The sequence below is a fragment of the Halichondria panicea genome, chromosome 3, assembly GCF_963675165.1.
Source record: "Halichondria panicea chromosome 3, odHalPani1.1, whole genome shotgun sequence".
Classification (NCBI taxonomy): Eukaryota; Metazoa; Porifera; class Demospongiae; order Suberitida; family Halichondriidae; genus Halichondria; species Halichondria panicea.
In genome coordinates, this window is record NC_087379.1 from 3,405,988 (window position 1) to 3,425,058 (window position 19,071).

Genomic DNA, 19,071 nt, shown 5'->3' on the forward strand with positions numbered 1-19,071 from the left:
TACAAAATAATGCTAGTTATGCCTAGTTTTCATTGGTTTTGCTTACTTGGAATGCCATTGCAGCCTGAAGAGCACGTAGCCAAAATTGTTTACCAAGTGTTGCTGTTTATGTGATTTCTCTCTTGGATGCTAGTAGCTACTACTGTACAGCCATTTTTACCATGAGATAGTTCTTATCATACAAAAAACAAATCGAAAAACTATGAATAATCGAAATACTGTATAAGTAACATTGAATGCCATTACCTATAAGGCTTATAAACACATACAGTTGCTACTCTACTTAGTAGTTAGCTCTGCACTAGAACGCTAGCTATATTGGTAGCTGCAAGGCTCTGCTGATGCAGCCATTAATTTTAGACTTGAACTTTTGGCATCGATCGTTTTTAACAACAATCATAGTCGATCATTACCCACTCCTTGAGTTTGCATGCAGTAAAATTAATTAATGCAAAAATGTTCATCATGACTTGTGTATAAAAGCCATTAGTAGCTTTATGTTTAGTTATGTAGTTTTGGCATCTCCGCCGAGGCATCAGCACCGGACCTGCGGTGCTTTCATTATACACAGCACAACATAATACTTGAAAATAGATAATTATACATGTTCAACGTTCACCTACAATCCCTTTTCTCACTTTAGCCACCTATAGGCGGCATGGCTACTGCTAATGTTCAAAAAATCTTTGTGCACGCTGTGTTGGAGCTATGCACACGTGTAGGTATACCAGCACATGCGCATTGCCTTCACGTGGTATTTTTATTGACTGACTAAGCCTCTATAGCTACAATAATGTCATTACAAATTAAGTCATGTGTATCTATACTTGCAATATAACGTTCTATAGTTTATAGCTCAGAGCAATCTATAGTACCGGTACTATAGCTCATAGTTCCCTGCTAAATACACTCAAATGGGACCATAGTGCACTCTTTTTTCACCATTCTCTGCATGCATGCATATAGACTGATAGTAGAAGACAGACTCTGACAGGTGTAGTGCATGCAGCTCAAGCAATTAGCTTTGGATTACACTCGGCAATAATACACGGCAAGGGCAGATAATTAGTGTTCAATCAGCTGCACCGCGCCTGTATGTTGTACCTCCTCTGCGATAGAAGAGGAAGAGGGATTGGAAACATTCAGAAGTACCCTCGAAGTATCATACATGTCTTCGCGGTTTTAATCGAGGCTTACTTTTAGCACGGAAGGCTAACACGAATAATTCATGAGAATTGTTTTGCTGTCTGTAAAAAGTCCACGAGCAGTTCTGCTGCTAAACATCAACTTTCATCTCTTATACTTGCATGAGGCCATTTAAGACACAGCACACTATTTGTTATATCATATAGGTACTATAGGAACACAAGCATGAAGAGTGCGCTCTGTGTACTTCACATACTACTTCACGACGATCGAGATTATGTTTTCTTTGTTTCCAAATTATACCTATACCGTACCCTCGCGAAAATAAGCCCATCTTCACACTATTTGTTATATCATATAGGTACTATAGGAACACAAGCATGAAGAGGCGCTCTGTGTACTTCACATACTACTTCACGACGATCGAGATTATGTTTTCTTTGTTTCCAAATTATACCTATACCGTACCCTCGCGAAAATAAGCCCATCTTGAATAAACGCCCATCCCCTCTTTTGCTTCGAAGCTCTTGCACGAGGGTATATTCACTCGATTATAAGCCCACCCAGAATGAAGAGTTTGAGCATACGCAGTAGCTAAATGCCACATGTTGACTATTAATTTTAGTGAAGAAAGTAAGTTTTAGATAGTAGCTAGTAAGACTATACTCCTTGCTGGACCAAGATCAGACATATAACTTTCTCCGTATAGATCTATTTGCCCTTGAAGATGTATATGCAGGGAACAAGTAGTTCTATAATTATGCAGAGAAAAGAAAACGCAGAGTCCAAGAAAGTTATCACACAGGCCAATTTTGCAGGTTACCTTGCCTTGGTTTTCTGAAACAAAGTACCTGATAGCTGCTCTGTAAGAGTATGACCTACCATCCTTTGGGAAGTTTCTGCTACATCTGACATCGACACAAGTGACAAGCAACGAATAGAGTCGGAGTCCACTTCTTCATGTTCATTCTCTTATCATGCTTTAATCATACTCATGCATTAGTTTATAACATTGTTGTTGTCAATGAAATGTTCATACTATAAATAAATAAGGAATTGTCATGGAGCAAAGTGTACCGTACCACCCTCGCGAAAATACGCCCACCCTTTTCTGCAAGAAGTCTAGGCTTTTTAGGGGACTGGGCGTTTAATCGCGAATGGCGAGTTTTCATTCGAATATATGCCCATCCGCGGCCTCAAATCGAGGTTTACACTTTGCTCTATTATTAATTTCCTTTTAATACATAGTGATGAACATTAAATTTTCACTGACAACAACAATGTTACAAACTAATGCATGAGTATGATTAAAGCACGACAAGAGAATGAAGCATGAAGAAGACTCTGACTCTATTCGTTGCGTGTCGATTCAGATGTTAACAGAAACTTCCCGAAGGATGGTAGGTCATACTCCTACAGAGCAGCTATCAGGTAATTTGTTTCAGAAATTAGCCCATGTGATAATTTTCTTGGACTTTGTGTTTTCGACTACTTGTTCCCTGCATAATTTTTTCTTCAAGGGCAAACTCCATGCATACAGAGAAAGTTATATGTCTGATCTTGGTCCAGCAAGGACTATAGTCTTACTAGCTGCTACGTACCTACTTTCTTCACTAAAATGAGTAGTTAACATGTGGCATTCAGCTACTGCGCATGCTCAACTCTTTATTCTGGGTGGGCTTATAATCGAGTGAAAACACCCTTGTGCAAGAACTTTGAAGCAAAAGAGGGGATGGGCGTTTATTTAAGATGGGCTTATTTTTGCGAGGGTACGGTACTATCAGGGGGCATGTGATTCAGTAATAGGGGTAGCTCAGAGATGTACGCATTGGACAAAATAATTTTCTCAGGCTTTCGCGGGAGTTGTGAAGAAATACATGATGGTCCCCAGAGCCACTACGTAGATCATTGTAAACATCACACAGTGGCAGATCCGGGGGAGATCCCAGGGTGCAATGGATCCCCCCTTTTAGTCTAGCTATTATGGCTTTATAGTACAAGGAGCGTATAGCCAGGAATTTTTGGAAGAGGGGCAAAACTTATCAGCCGCGCAGCGCCGAAATTTTGACCGGAATCCACGCCTCTTAATTATGACATCATACTTGACTTCTCTACATAGTTGGGTGTGGCCTGATGTTTTATTTGCCGCATAGCCATAGAAGAAGCTAGTTTAGCAAAGAACAAGAATTGTCTATAGATTTAGACCAGAATAGCTCACAGTTTAGAGACTAAATCGTTTTGCTTGCCTACTAGCTAGCTAACTGCAGCAAGATTTGGAAGAAAGGGAGTGCTCAGCAAGATAATCAGCTAAACTAACCTGAGCTGAGTAGTAGAGATCCAGAAAAAGGGGGGCATTTGCCCCCTTTGCCACCCCTGGCTACGCCACTGACAGCTACCAGCTAGCTCAGTATCGTTTATCAGTTTTTGAAGCTATTGAGCACCACCCACCTACCCAACTAGAGCACTGAAGTGCTAACCTGACAGAATAAATAGATTTACTGGGTATAAAACCCGATAGTAAATAAGCAACAATTCTACTCCGGTAAAGGATCAATAGTGCCTGGGGGAAGTAATTATATAATAATTATAATCACTGGACATCACCTAGGATATGGAGTGAATCAGTAAATAAAAGATTAATAGCACCCATAACAAGCACTGGCAAGGTTAATAGCACTCGGCCTCGTGCAATTAGTAGCCTTAATTGCTATTGCTTGTTACGTGTGCTATTAATCCCATATTGCATGCACTCTTACTACCTTTTATATTTAATCAGAATTTATTGCCTGTACATGTCACTGCATGTACGTGTCACAAAAACTAATTTGTGACATTTTATTCACACAGGTAAAGTGGTACCCATGTGTTATGATCTTTCTTCCTGCCAATCACGTGAGGAGATTGGCTCCAGACTACATACAGACTAAGGGCTAGCTAGAACAGAATTTCCTTGTCGCTCAATTGGAGCACTTATTAGGCGCTTCTAGATCTATTAGGGCGGTACTGTAGTAAGAAAAAAGACGATGACGATATCATCGGCACATTATCTATGGACAAACACATACACACGGTGAGCTTAATTACTAATTATATTATACCTCTGTGGCTATAACACCATGGAGGCATAATGAAATTGTGTACCCCAAGCTCACCATTAACCGTCAGAGTGATATTCATCTTTACTGATCCTGCAATGTTGGTTGCCACACAGCTGTAAACACCAGAATCAGAAGCCTCAGAGTATATTAACGTAAGATTGCTCTTAACACTGGTTTCGTTAGTAGAAGTGTCACCGATCAAGAGTTTACTAGCATTGTTTGTGATCACCATGTCGAAATATTCCCACGAAATCTCTGGTTTTGGGATGCCACTTGTTTCACATGAAAGTGAAACCTGCTCGTCCACAGCAACAGTAACACTAGTGTTGTCACTTATCAGTGAGGGTGGAGCTGCAAAACATAAGCTAATATCATGCATGTAGCGTAGTGTGGAAGGGTGATGAAATTTAATCGTAAGTGGGCGGTAACCGCAATTCTCAGTTAGAATGCTCTACAGCAGTCACTTTTGTATGCCACTAGCTCGATCTAACTGACCTGGCGTACGTGCCTGTATCAAGCTGGCTTAGCTTGTTTACCATTGATTTGACTAAAGAGAATTACCGTATAAGCTCTTTTTAAGCTAGGCGCCCCTCTAAAGATGCCTAAAGATGCGCCATGAAGCCTCCGAAAGTAATTTTCCAAATGGAGCTCCACCACGTGTGAGTAATTATTTTTAGACGGTGCATGGTAAATAGAGGTAAAATGAGCAAACAGATCACAGAATTCATATATGGGCAGCCCCTAAGCCAAAACGAACCACAGTATATATATACCTCTTCAACATGTGCAACCTACGTAAAGGCCTATTGAAAGACCAAAAAACTGCTGCAAGTGCCATATGCACAGTCTATTTGCAAAGCTGTTTTTTTACCTCCAATTAGAAGGCGCCCCTTAAAGACGCACCATCCAGCCTTGAAACTAAAATAAGAGAGGGCATGCAACAGCAAATGAGCAGAGTTTAAACGTGGGCAGATGAATGTGCATGATTGTATGAAATGCTAAAAATAGACATTTCTATTTTTAGCACGTTTTACATATTCACACATTCCTCCGCCCACGTTTGAACTCTAGCTAGCGCTACATGTAATGAGTTGCATGCCCTTGAAATTATTGTGTTACAAGATCAACAGGCCTTTTTCTGTGCTGAAATACAGCTACAGCTCCCCCTCCCGCTTATTTGTTTCCGTGCTTTCCCCAGCCAATCCTAACATTGATTGCAAAAGCTTTCATCGTTTAGACTAGTATAACAGTATAGCCATATACCATAATCATACATACCAATTACATACCAGCAAGAATTTGACCAGAGAGGTAAGCGTAACCAAGTGCCGGACCACCACTGAAACCATACACAAGAGCAGAAAATAGACCTGTGTTTGTCGCATGTAAGCTGTGTTGTATAGGTGACCTTTGGTCTGATCCAGTGAAGCCAGATTTGCTGCAGCCATAACCAACAGTCACCATATCTGAGTTATTAATTTTAGTCCAATCACAGTCTATTACTTCGTTATCCAGGAGAATGTCTATTTCAGTGTACAGCTCCGCCGTTACTGTAACACTGATAAAGGTTGAAGGAAATGTAGTTGTGGGTAAAGCATAAAATGATACTCTGTTTACATAGCTGCCAATTGGAGAAATCAAAGCTACAGCTGTGTCACCACTAGAGTCTATAACATTATCTATGGATGCTTGAAAAACCAGTACTGGATCAAGAGATTCAAGATAGCAGTACTCGGAAGAATTAAACAGATGTTGAATGATGTCGTGAAAATGGTACGACACTTTCCCACAAGTGTAGTTTATCGATGTCTGACTTGCTGCAATAATTTTAAAATATTGATCACTTGCTCTTCCAGCGAATGGTGCTAAGAGGAATTTGGAACCCCAGGTGTCAAGAGGAGGAATATGTATAGCTAGCGGTTCACATACACCGGCAGAGTCAGCAATATTGCCACACTCATGACCACTGATTACAGTGATTGGCCTGTTTGAGACGATTTTTGTGCCAGTGAGATTTTCATGACTGTTCACGAGCAAAGTTTGCATCTGATTCAGACGCAGTTGCCAACTAAATGAGCCAGTAGATACCAATACAGTTGGAGCGTTCTCTATTTGAAGGTCAGTTGGAATATTTACATCTTGAGTTGGATATATAACAAAAAGAGTTTCATTTTCACATCCAACAAGAAGAAATTGACTATGAGCAAAGCCTGATGAGTCTTCAGCCGAGAATACATAGTAAGTGTACTCTCTAGCAAGTTCCAGTTGCAGGCAAGGGTATGCAAGAAATACTCCATGGTTAACCCCATTTATATAATTTTCTCCAATAACAAACAAAGGTTCATCACCAGTTGTATACACATGAATTCCCTTGTTCCGATCGCTAGAGCCCAACACTTCTAGTTCAATATCGGAAGCAACTGTGTAAGAGGAACTTGCAGATATGGTACCTCCATCAATCTGCATTGGAATGCTAGTATCGGCACTTAGTGTTTCTACAACAAAGTCAACCGACGAGGTAGCAGCTGTACCGATCAACAGCCTGACTGATGAAAAGGCACCACCACCAATATTAGGCATGAAGCCAAGATAGAAGTCTGTTCCATAAGCAGATGCTACATAAATGGATACTATGAGACATGCAAAAGAAACAGGAAATAGTTGCAACTGTTAAAGTATTTAGGCTTCATCAAGCACATTCAACTGAGAATTTCAAAACTTACACGGTGTACTCGTTGCAAAAGCGCCAGAGTAGTGAGAAACTGCAAAACCTATAGATATGAAAAATACATGCTGTAACAACTTGCAATCGACAACCAACATGTGGTCAATTATGGCTTCACATAAATAATTACAACTAACTTTTGGGTTAATTGGTATTCCCACATGATGCTTTTTTACTGTCTGATGTCATACGTAACGTTATAATTATGGTCTATAGTATAATTATAGGGAAGTTTTAGCTTGTCATTGCAAAAAACGTGAGTCCAGGTGCACCAGCCTGATCTTTACTTCAACCTGAGATTGAACTCACTCAGAACTAAGAGATACAGAGCAGCCATTCTTGCTGCACTTGTGGGTACAATCCTATAGCGTACGAAAGGAGAAAAAATATTTTTATTATACTTCACTGGGCAAAATTCCAAATTGTGTGCATGGTTTACAAACATCTGCATGTGGTGCATAATGCCTCTGTCCATGTTTTCATGGCGCTGTGGTATTAGTTTCCGCAAGTATGATTAACAGTTGTATTGTGAATCTTGTCATACTTGTACAAAATGACTTTTTCCGCCTATTGTGGGATATAAGAGCCTCAAAATTATTATATTCATGGACATAACTATAATGTTTCCGCCTATTGTGGGCCTCAAAATTATTATATTCATGGACATAACTATAATGTTTCCGTCTGTAGCCTCAAAATCATATTATTCATGGACATAACTAGTTTTTCCGTCTATGATAGCGGGATGTGATCTCAAGGACATTATTTCCACAGCATGTGGCACAGCTGAATGAGACGGAATTAACAATTCGATCTGTAGATGCTAGTGCCTCGGTGCAAGCTTTGTTATAAACTGCAGCTCTTAGTATCGCACCAGCCCCGATTAAAACTAGGTCTGGAGAACTTCCTATATCACAGTTGTGCACCGCCCAAGTAGCTAATTACTAATAGTGGTCACAAATAATAGTATGACCACAGTGTGTTACAATAATGTGAAAACCACAGTTGTGCAAATAAATGATGTAGTTGAGAAACTCGATCTAGAGTCCTCCATGCTCAGTGCTCAAATCAGAATGGATCTACTATGCAGAAATAGAAGAGAAGCTATAATTATAGCAACTATATATACTGGAATGATCTAAACTGAGCTGAAACCAGCTAGGCAGTTATATGCTTTAAGATTCTCAATGGTATCATGGATTCAGTTCTCAGAGCAAAAGATGCAAATCAAATCTTATTTGCAGTACTGCCACTTAAATATGGATTGCTGGTTTCAGGTATATTAGTATAGGAGACATCCTTGAAGCTAAATATCTACAACTCAGCTCTTGCTTCTGTGCAACTACCTGGAACTTCTCTCTCTTTCTGTGATCTTCTGCATGGGGATAGTCTTACAGAATTTATGTTGTGAGTTGCATCTTGCTGGAAACTGTAGCAACAAGTTAACTTCTTTTTGCCTCCAATTGGCCGCAACGGTTAACACGCCAAGAAATCTTCTCAAGAAAACACTCGGGGCTGGTCGCGAGACTAGGCAGCTCTCTTCTCACTCCTGCAGCTATATATACCAATAGCTAGAGTTATAGTGCAGAGATAACTACAAGTATAGTAGTAACACTCGATCCATGGACAAGTTAATCTAGTACTCTTCTGAAAAGACTGCAATGGCATTCCAAGTAAGCTAAACTAGGCATAACTCGAAAACGAAGCATTATTTTGCAAATCCACGAATGAAAATATGACTAGAAACTCTTTAAAAAACTGCAGTAAGCACTTGCAGAGCTAGTATGTATGTACATTATCCATAGTAAATAAATGTATGGTTTACATCATTTACCTAATTTCATCAGAGGTCCATGTAGCACTATTTTACATGTATTTAGCTGTGAATTTGAAGGTATGAAACTTTGTGGGGGGATATCTTGAGCTAGGAAGTAGCCATGGTTGCTTGAGAGTGATTACAGTGTAGAGGAAGCATTGAAATATGCCTTAGGCATAGCTAAGTTGAGAATCACACACCTCAGAATCACCCCTTTGTGTTAACTCACAGCTAGCTAAACCTAACGCATTTCTGAACCAGATTAGAACCTGGGATAAGGCCCGTTTACACAAATGCAGTACGTTACATTTCAACCCATTGATGTAGCTGCTTGCACCATGTGTACTAAAGCTTTTAAGTCTGCATCCAGTTCGATCTATATATTCTTGCTGTGATAAAGTTGTACAACTCACCTCGGGAAATGTGTAGCCTCCTAGATCCTTCGCAGCCTCTCCTTTTTCTGTTCTTTAGCTTTGTCACAGAAGAGAAATATTGGAGGAACAAAGAAAGAAAGAAGGAAGCAACTAAGAAAAAGGAGAGCCTGCCTTGCTAAGTCGCGTGATCCCCTACTGACGTAGACAAATTTTAACAAGCATATATGGGCGAGAGAAAACCTCAACAACTGTCCTCCCACACAGTACTTGGAGCGCGCATTTACCAGGAACATAATCTGTTATGAACATGAACAGTACAGTACAGTGCAGTAGAGTCAGCCTTCGTGAGACCTTTAGAGTCAGTAGAGAAAGTATGAAAGACTAGAGTAGACTATACTGCTGTAATAATTATATATATCTACTAATCAAGTGGGTCTGTTCTGAACTCAGGAAAAAAAACTGAGCTAAATTTAGATATTTAGTCTCTTTAGTCTTTACTAGGTAAGCCGGCCCTCGTCTACGATGTTGATTCTGGCTTACTATCTACGATGCTAACAGCTTTTATTTAGAGTTTGCAATGCGTAGGCATGCTGTAGCTTTTTGCTCTGTCAGGCTCCGCCCAGCTAGTGATTGCCCACGTTCATTTTCACTCGTCTACACTCGTGTACAGTCACGCGGCTTAGCAAGGCAGGCTCTCCTTTTTCTTAGTCTCTTCCTTCTTTCTTTCTTTGTTCCTCCAATTAAATTAGTCCCGTATCTTATCTTATTGAACTATGACAAAGAACAGAAAAAGGAGAGGCTGCGAAGGAGGCTAGGAAATGTGTGATGCTGAACTATATCCTGGTCCTTGTATCAAAGTAATGACTGTGAGTCTACCTCGCCGACTCTATTCAGAACTGTATTTATATCATAGAGATTCATATTATAATTTAATATAGCCTCTACTATAATTATATCTATGATTATAGCACTCTTGGCGCATGCACAAAATTATTATTCTGTCTCTCCTGTTGGACAGATTGAAGAGTCTAACTCTTCAATCTATGGTTGGACTAGGCCTGTGCCAAATATTCCGGAATAATTTTTGAATAATAGGCAGTCTTTTTAAACTTCTACACGTACAATATACTGACATTTTTCCAGCGTAAAAGTACGTGGAATATATAATTATAGTACGTGATAATTATGGCATAAAAATATATAAATGCAGACACAGCTAATTATAGAGCCCTATTGAGCTCTCTCCTCGATATCATCACTCATCTGCAGCAGCCACTCTGCTGCACGGTCAGTTTTTTGTTGACAGTGTGACAAAGCTCTTTCACAGTCCGCTTCATTAATGTTCGGGATACCCATGTCCAAGAGTTTGTTAATACGAATCTCCTGTTTGGCCTTCTCGAAATTGTTATTGTGTTTTTGCAATGAATTGCGTATTACTGCTGACGCACAGTCTGAGAATTCAGGATCATTTCTGATGCTATCAAATGCTGGGTTCCCATGAATACCAACTCTTGAGCCGGGGCGTGGGTGCAAAGCAGTTATTCCTACTGCAGCTGATGTTTGTGAGTTGGTCCTATCACTAGAAGAACGACGGGATAGGTCTGAGGAGAAGCTTTGTCTTGGCTTAGGCACAGGAGGGTTAGTGTCTGCCTGGTGTTCTCCTGGTGGTGACCACACTTCCTTCTGGCTATGTCTGTGTATTGAAGTTAAGACTTCTCTTGGACGTGTGCTGTCTTCGGTATTAGTAAAGCTTTGGCTGTTGGTTGGGGGTCTACTAGTGCTGTTAAGAAATCGATATGAGCGAGGCATCATAGCATCTCCCATTGCAGCAGCACCTGCCACACTGTACTGTGATACGACATGGCCATCATTAGATGACATAGGGTAAATAGGATCTGGAAGGGTAGACCCTGCTGTTGGGACATCATCATCCAGAATACTCCTTCTTTGTACATGTACGTCAACCGCTGTTGTGGTAGCGAATGTCCTAGGAACTGCATAGCCTTGTGACGATGCATTTGGGGGAATATTTATGTAGCCATGAAGATTAGCAGCTAGGACAGAGTGAGGTCCCATGCGAATGTATCCATCTTCTTGCTCTTCGTGACTGTCCCCTATTGTAGCATGAACATTTACTTGTGACAACCGCTGCACGACATCTTGATCGGGGAGATTAGTTCTGCCCATTACGATATACGAGTTGTCTTCAGATATCTGAGTTTGAAGTTGAAGTGGTGATACGGCACTTGCATGTACACCCTCTGCACCTGTCCAGTGTAACAAGTAATAGCTATACTCAAAGTGCATACATGTATAAATTATAGTTGTGGACATGCTACTATAATACTTAAAATTTGAAAATAAGCACACAAATACAACGAGCGAGCATCTGGTAAGTGAGGTTTTGAAATAGAAATGATCAGTAACAAGTCTGAATTTATTATCATTGTCTTATGGAAAGGCATCATGTAACTCAGGTACCCATTACGAACATGAGCAACCAGCAATGCAAAACTCACTAGTTGTGTGCTGAGGTGAGCTATGGTCCGATGCATAGCTGGCTCTATTGGCCACATATCTCTGATGTCCCATGAATTTAGTATCGCCATAGGTGATCTCATAGCCCAGATCAGGCTCTGTAGACTCCACATGCTGACTGGAGGCATACTGAGAGGAAGGGGGGCGATTGGATGACTCCGCTGTTGTCATTGTGACGACAGACGTTGTGGAAGAGGTTACATTCATTAGTGGAGACTGCTGACCACCTAGTGAGGAAATAAAAATAGTGAAGAAATACAAATAAAAGTAGTTTCTGTAGGTATATACTGACCAGTTTCAATTTGAGGGACTACTACGACAATTAAAACATAATGTGTGGAGCAGTGAATAACTGAGTAGTCTGATGTTCTGAGTGGACTTACTAGGACTGGGGCTGCGTGCACTACTTAGTTGAAGATAGGGGGACTTCGGATTGGTGGGTTGGGGGGAGAAGTGACCATTCTGCTTGGGGCTGGTGACTGGTGAGCTACCAGGAGGTGTGTATCGTCCCAGGATGCTACGAAAGAAAAATATATAGCACGCAATGAGGGCTACACAAGAAGGCAGTCATGCACTGATAAAAATTTAATGGCTAGAAAGCAAATTATATGAACAAAGGACTCAGAGCTTAAATTTCCCTCCTATACTAACTGGTTAAATTGTTACAATGTACACTGTATGCATACATTAGAAGCATGTGCTAGCCTTGGTCCTTGGTGTTTTTTCTCTAATTGAACGTCAGATCGAAAAAAGGCCTATGTCCATTGCATGGGTCTTAGTGCACGACTTATATAGAACCAAGCTTAGACATCCCGACTATACCACCGTCGTAAAGGTAGATGAGAGCATCTTCTGGATTTAGACTAGTGTGCAAGCCTTCTTGACCAACGCAACAGAGGGCATAAGCCATAGCTAAACTTCTTCACCATAGAAAACTTTTTCAACATAGATAGAAAAAGAAAGGGGATTCCCTAGATTCTGCAGCATAAATAAGTGTATGCGCACAACCGTATAGCGGATAATTTCATGGGGTAAAAAATTCGTTTATCTGGAAAACGGTTTTCGTGAGTAAAAATTTCGTTTAGTCTCGTTGCCTGCACTGTATTCATACGTTCCGGTAAGCCACGCCTACGTTAAAATTTCGTGGAAGTCAGCTTACCCACGAAAATAACGAATTTTTTACCCCACAAAAATTACCCGCTATACGGTATCACCCATGCAATAGACACTAGGTCGTATTTTTCTCCCTTCCGTTCTTAAGAGAAAGATCGGCCTGGGAACGAGGCTACACATGTGCATGTTACATTCTCAGTCTCTGCTCACCCTACGTCTGGTTCGTTGACTTGCCACTTTGTACCATCCCTCCCCCAATGCATCATGTGATCCACACTGGTGGGATCACTGATCGACAAGTTTGCTGCCTTAACCTTCCCAGAGTTGACCTTGGCCTTTATATCGTCCAGAGCAGCTACAACATTGGTCACATTATCTGATGAGAGCTGACCTATGGAACCATCTGCACTCATCCCAAAGATCCACTCTGGTTTGGGTCTAGAAACATGTCGGGCACATGAACAGATTATGATAATTGTTGTGAGAGGGTCCGGTTAAATTCTAGGGAAATAACACCTATGGCTAATCAAATCGTATTATAGGTATGAAAAAGTTGACATGCTCTAATTCAATTGCAAAGCAATTATTAAGAACATGTTTGGCTTGGCAACAATCAAACTCACTTGTCAATGACATAGATCAACTCCCCTGTTTTGAATGAGAGATACGAAGGATCTTCTGCGACGTCATGTGACTGAATAGCACGAACCACAGACGGAGAGCACTAGTGATAAAAAAGTAGTCCACAGTACAAATAGTGTGTCCAAAGTGTGTCCAAATTGTAAAAAAAACATACAACTAATGTACATTAATTATTGACTGTTAATTAAGATTTACATACATGTACGTACATGTACTTGCTGCGTGTGAAACGCAAATCAACGTACAGTTTCAATTCTCTGGTGAAGCTGAGTAAATGAGGGTCGGTCATGGGGGCTAAGGTTCCAACAAGATTTCATAATGTCATACATCTCAGTCGGACACCTCTCCGGTCGACCTAATCTCTCACCCCGCAGAAGCATGTCTCTTATCTCAACTGGACTAAGCCCCTCAAATGGTGTCTCCCCGAGAGAATAGATCTCCCAGAGGACCACTGCATAGCTCCAAACATCAGATGAAGTGGAGAACTTGGCACTTGTGAGGGCCTCTATTGCAGTCCTGTTAATGCGAAGAGAATTCAATGGTCGCACAATTTCGAGTACTCGACTATTCTGTTACATGTATACATAGTGCATGCATGCTAATAAATGCTGACCATGCTACAGGGATTCTAGCGCCAAGGTTGGAGAGATTGTACACTTCAGAATGATCATCCAGTACTCGTGCCATTCCAAAGTCACTCAGTTTCACCTGTATATCAATACACAACATACTTAAAGCTAGCAACTCTAATACGCAAGTTAAACACATTGAAAAGGAGTAAAACTATTGTTAAAACCATGCACTCCTGTTAAAACCTACATTTGTACTATGTACACGAGATTATATAATTATACACGTACATGCATGTACACTATACAGAGATCAAGAACGGACCGAGTCTTCCTGCAGAAGGAGAATGTTCCTTGTAGCAAGGTCGCGATGTAGTATCCTGTTCTTCTCCAGGTACCTCATAGCATCGACTATCTGATAGGCGTAAGAGTGGAAGCCTCTCAAAGTGAGTCGTCCACCATGCTTGTGGAGATAAGAGTACAGGTTACCCAGTGGGGCCAGCTCCTCAATCTGTAAAATCATAATTATAGAGCACAGCCCTCGGTGTAGTTGTATAGTATGTCTAACAATTAAATGATGGCAAAATTAATGTGCCGTATTACTAGAATGTTTCGCGCGTGCTTGCTACTGAGTCAAATCAGCAGACTTAGCAATCTAACCGTTACATTCTGGCAAAGATTGTAATGTCCTGGTATGATCTTTGCGATACAATTTTTGCGAAGAGATCAAAATCGCATAGGAGGTTTGATGCTCGCAAAACATTCCAGCTAACAGTAAGTAAGAGCCTGAGAGGTCATGCAAAAATGGCAATATTATGTCTGCATGTGAACGTTTTTGGACTATCAAGAAACTGGTTTGTTTCCAGATCTGGTCTTTCGCTGCAGAGATATGAACATAGGTTAGGGTTGCCTGTTTGCCTACCTCACTCGCTTTCCAGCCCGCTGCATGGCTAGCTAGCTAGCGGGTCAACACTCTCGTTACAGAAACATCCGGTTTCTGGGTGGGGCTCTAAAATGACTGCATTATAAGCTCATCCTTGGATACATATAAGCGCATAGAGCTCTGTTATTGACATCATCAGAGCATACTCTAGTTTCTACCGTACTGCAGAGTTAGGTTATTCACTGGGGACTTGGATAACGAAAGAAATTGAGCATTATTTACTGGACCCCAGCTTTGCAAGGTCGCATGAATACACAGTAGTGTCCTAGCCTCGATCCCAGGCCGCACTATCATCAGGGCCTGGTATCGACTGCTTGCACATGCGCTAACCATCCGCTGGTATCTGGGCTACAGATAGCAACGTTTATGGTCAGTAAAACAATAACATCACAACGAACGGATATGGATTGAAGGAAGTAGATAGAAAGTTTGATTGAAGCTAGGTTTCTAGCCCATCTGATAGCTACCCTTAGCCTGCTATGTTAACAAAAGACTCACAACCTGCAACAGTGTGGATGACAATCGTCTAAACGGAGTGAGAGCTGACAAGAGCCTATATATGGACAGGCCACGCTCATCTAATACTAACTTTGGCAAAAGTATACTATACTACTGCGTGCTACTAACTCCATCAAAAAGAAATAACTGTACAACAAACCTATAGCTCTGTCTCTAGCTAGCTAGCTATAGAGCTCTGCATGCATGTGTACAACTTAATAATTATGAATTTGTATTCTCTGTCAGGATATAGGAAATTTTACGGGAAACATATCCAATAATTTTGCGCATGCGCAAGCAGCCGGTAGCAGCAGGTCTTCTCTTTTGTCTTGAAGGCCAGTGAAGGAGGCTAAGTAGTGTCCATGCATCTATTTTGGCTGCATGTACACAAATTAATGCAATCGAAGTTCCTCAAATTTAAGCTGCGTAACAAAATCTACCATGACAATTGTTGTATTGAGGCTATTAATTTTATCCAGCTTAAAACGATAGATATACGCGCCTCGAGATAATAAAGAGTTAATTATGCCTCAAGGCGTAGCCGCACGAGGGATACGGTAAAGCTGACTGTGTGTGTGTGTGTATTCCAGCTGTAACTGCTCAACGGTTGCAATGCGACGAAAACTAACAGCTTCTATAGGCTTCTAGCCACGTTCTCTTGGATTTTGATTCGTGGATTAGCAAACTAAAGCTTCTTTCTCGAGTTAAGGCTAGTTTAACTCACATTGACGGCTGTTGCAGTCCCTTCAAAATCTTTCATAGCATCATCTGTTCGCAAAAACTTTCTATTCAACACATGAGTTAGCCTTGCACTAAAGCGCTAGCTTTTTGTTAGCTACAAGAGTCAGAAAAGATCTGTTAAAACAGCTAGCTATAGTAGCCATTGTGAACTTGATCTCTTTTGGACACACCCTTTAATTATTCCCCTGTGGATGCAATGCGCATGTGTGCTCATTCCCACATGTTAAAGAATCCAGTGGTAGAATCAACTTACTTCTTTTTCTTGAGGTCCTGGTACGTATACCGGTAAGCCACAAAACAAATGATACCATATAGACTAGATAACAATAGATTCATGTACACAAGTCTGGTAACAATAGATACATGTACACAAGTCTTTTCTTCTCAGTTATAGATAGATACACACTTTCTGCTTGTTTATATAATATACTATACTGTCTGTGCTATACTACTGTCTGTGCTTAAATTCTCTCTTAGTCTGTGCCTTTGACAAAGGTTTGCTCCCACTATTTGGCTACAGGCCATTTAAATAACATGCAGTTGCTTCAGTATCGTTGATTTAATTCTGTGATTGAATTGTGCTGGACTACTGACTATAATAATTATGCCTTTGACAAAGGTTTGCTCCCACTGTTTGGCTACAGGCCATTATTTTAAGACGATCAGTATACACTAGTAACTGTGAACACCCCTTTCTTGTGAAACAATCAAAGCACATTGCAAATTATTTACCTCTTCTATAACACTCTAATACTTTTGAGCGAAAGCAAAAACATGGCGAGAGGCATTAGCAGGTGCACGCTTGCAACACTCGTAATACTGGTAAAACGGTAGGATATAATTATACTTATATATACGTACCAGCATGAGTGGTTCTGAGAGCACAATGCCATAAAGCTTGATGATGTTCGGATGGTCCAAACTACACATGGAGTTAGCCTCCTTGATGAACTGAGTCTGAACCTCTTGCCGTCCATACAATCTCTTTACTGCTACCGACACCTAAGCGTGTGTGTAAAAGGCACACGGTCATCATAATTATATAAGCAAACATAAAATTAATGAACATCATTGCAATGTGCCAGTTAGCAGTGACTAAATTTGGGATCTGCATGTGTATACACTCGGGACACCCATGCACTATATTTGTTAGATTTGGAACTTTTCATATCATATCTGTGTGCATTATTTTGTGCGCGAACATCTAGACTGCATAATGTAGTTTTGTATTGAGAATTCCCAAGAGAACTAATAGTGAGTACACGTTAAGTGCATGTATACCGATAGTGCAATAACTGATCAGTTATTATAGACACAATGATCTGCACCATTCTAGCATAACACAAGAAGCCCCTAGACAACATACACAGTTGTTGTAGCCTAGCTACTACTTTAATACTCACGTTACAACGTAATTACACACTTATTCATCTATGTACACAAGCAAGAAGTAATTGCATGCATAATAATTATTTGCTTTACTCACTGAGCCATGAACATCAGACCAGACCCCCCTATGCACTGAGCCGTGTGCCCCTTCTCCAATCTTGTCTCCCAGACGTATCTGGTCTTTTGGGATAACAGAAGCTGCACGTGACCTCACTGCAGTGGGCTCGTGTGCAGGAGGGCCACCTACCTCGGGGGCTGGGTCGTCAAACCTGTTTGACTTCCCAAGAAGCCAGTTCTGCAGCAAAATTAATAGATTTACTTTGTAAGAAGGATAATGAATTAACGATTATAAACTATTGGTAGAAACTTCATGTACTCCTGGTAGTATTAATGACTTGACGGATCTACTTTCTATTTATAGGAATTGTGTAATACATTGTAGTTGCAATTTAAGAAAAACAGCTCCACAGACATTTTCACTTGCGATCGCGAGTCAACGTTCAATTCCATACTTGGTATTGTTATTCACTAAAATAATGTAATGGCATAGTTATAATTGCACATTAACTTTACTGATTTGTTGTTTTAGAAGCTTAAATACATCACACTTTATTAGCAGTACAAACAAATCAAAGCTTCCCTGATTGTATGTATAGTGTCATGCATGCATACTCAACTCTTCATCACACAAATTAGGCAACATAGTGTTTGGGGATTATTAATCAACAATCAAGTGTACAACGCATTACACATCACTTACAATAACTTTCAATATACGAAACTGGCAACAAAATGTGCTTACAAGTTATCTACTCTGGAGTGGAATTTTCTCACGAGTAGATAACTTAGATAGATAACTTAGATTCCATCTTGATAAACTTTTGGCTTTTGGTCATTAGTCTATATAGCTCTTCCCACAGTATAATTATAAAGATTAAATATCTCGGACTCCTGTACATGTATACGTACCAATCGACACAAGATTGATTAAACAGGGTTTAGGATAAAGCTAGTCTGCTTTCAGGCCAGCTAGACGATAGCATTAGTGGGGCATCAAGACTATACAGCAAGCTTACAATAGAGCTAGAGAGAGGAGCTGGGAGGTTAGGAGGTCTATTATTAAAATAATGGTAACCATACCTTAAACTTTCCGTAGGATTCAACATTTTCTTTGACTTTCTTTCTAAGCCTGATTCTTTCTGGCCTGGTCAGTCCAATCTCATTCAGGCTAGCGTCGTCTACAGCCACATCTTTGAGGTGAGTTAGTCTTTTCACTCCACTATCCACAAACTTAGAAAAATATTTGTGCAGGTCATAGTGCTTCAAAAAGTTAAATAGTCTGGTCTGCTCTTGCCACAGGCTCTGATCTTCTTCAAGCACAATTCCTGTAGCCATAAGGCCCTGACGGTTAAACCAAGATCAAAGATGATCATAAAACAACTGAACAAAAATACTATGTTCTAGTTAAAAGGGGAATTC

The 19,071-nt window shown here is 40.5% G+C and overlaps 2 protein-coding genes across 2 annotated transcripts in view; both read right to left on the reverse strand.

Moving 5' to 3' along the window:
* LOC135333252 (uncharacterized) overlaps positions 1-4,386 on the reverse strand; it is a 58,314-nt gene extending 53,928 nt beyond the window's left edge. The window contains exon 1 of the mRNA XM_064528180.1: positions 4,299-4,386. The gene's annotated coding sequence lies outside the window, so the exon portion shown is untranslated. The remainder of the gene's footprint in view (positions 1-4,298) is intronic.
* Positions 4,387-10,237: 5,851 nt separating this feature from the next.
* Positions 10,238-19,068, reverse strand: LOC135333015 (activated Cdc42 kinase-like). Its single transcript, XM_064527955.1, has 11 exons — positions 18,733-19,068; positions 17,690-17,887; positions 17,065-17,205; positions 14,347-14,532; positions 14,066-14,160; positions 13,698-13,968; positions 13,434-13,534; positions 13,021-13,248; positions 12,081-12,214; positions 11,679-11,924; positions 10,238-11,426 (listed from the first exon to the last, which is right to left on the reverse strand). The coding sequence occupies exons 1-11, from the start codon at positions 18,985-18,987 to the stop codon at positions 10,390-10,392; spliced, it is 2,892 nt and encodes a 963-aa protein (XP_064384025.1). The 5' UTR covers positions 18,988-19,068; the 3' UTR covers positions 10,238-10,389.
* Between the last annotated feature and the right edge of the window lie 3 nt (positions 19,069-19,071).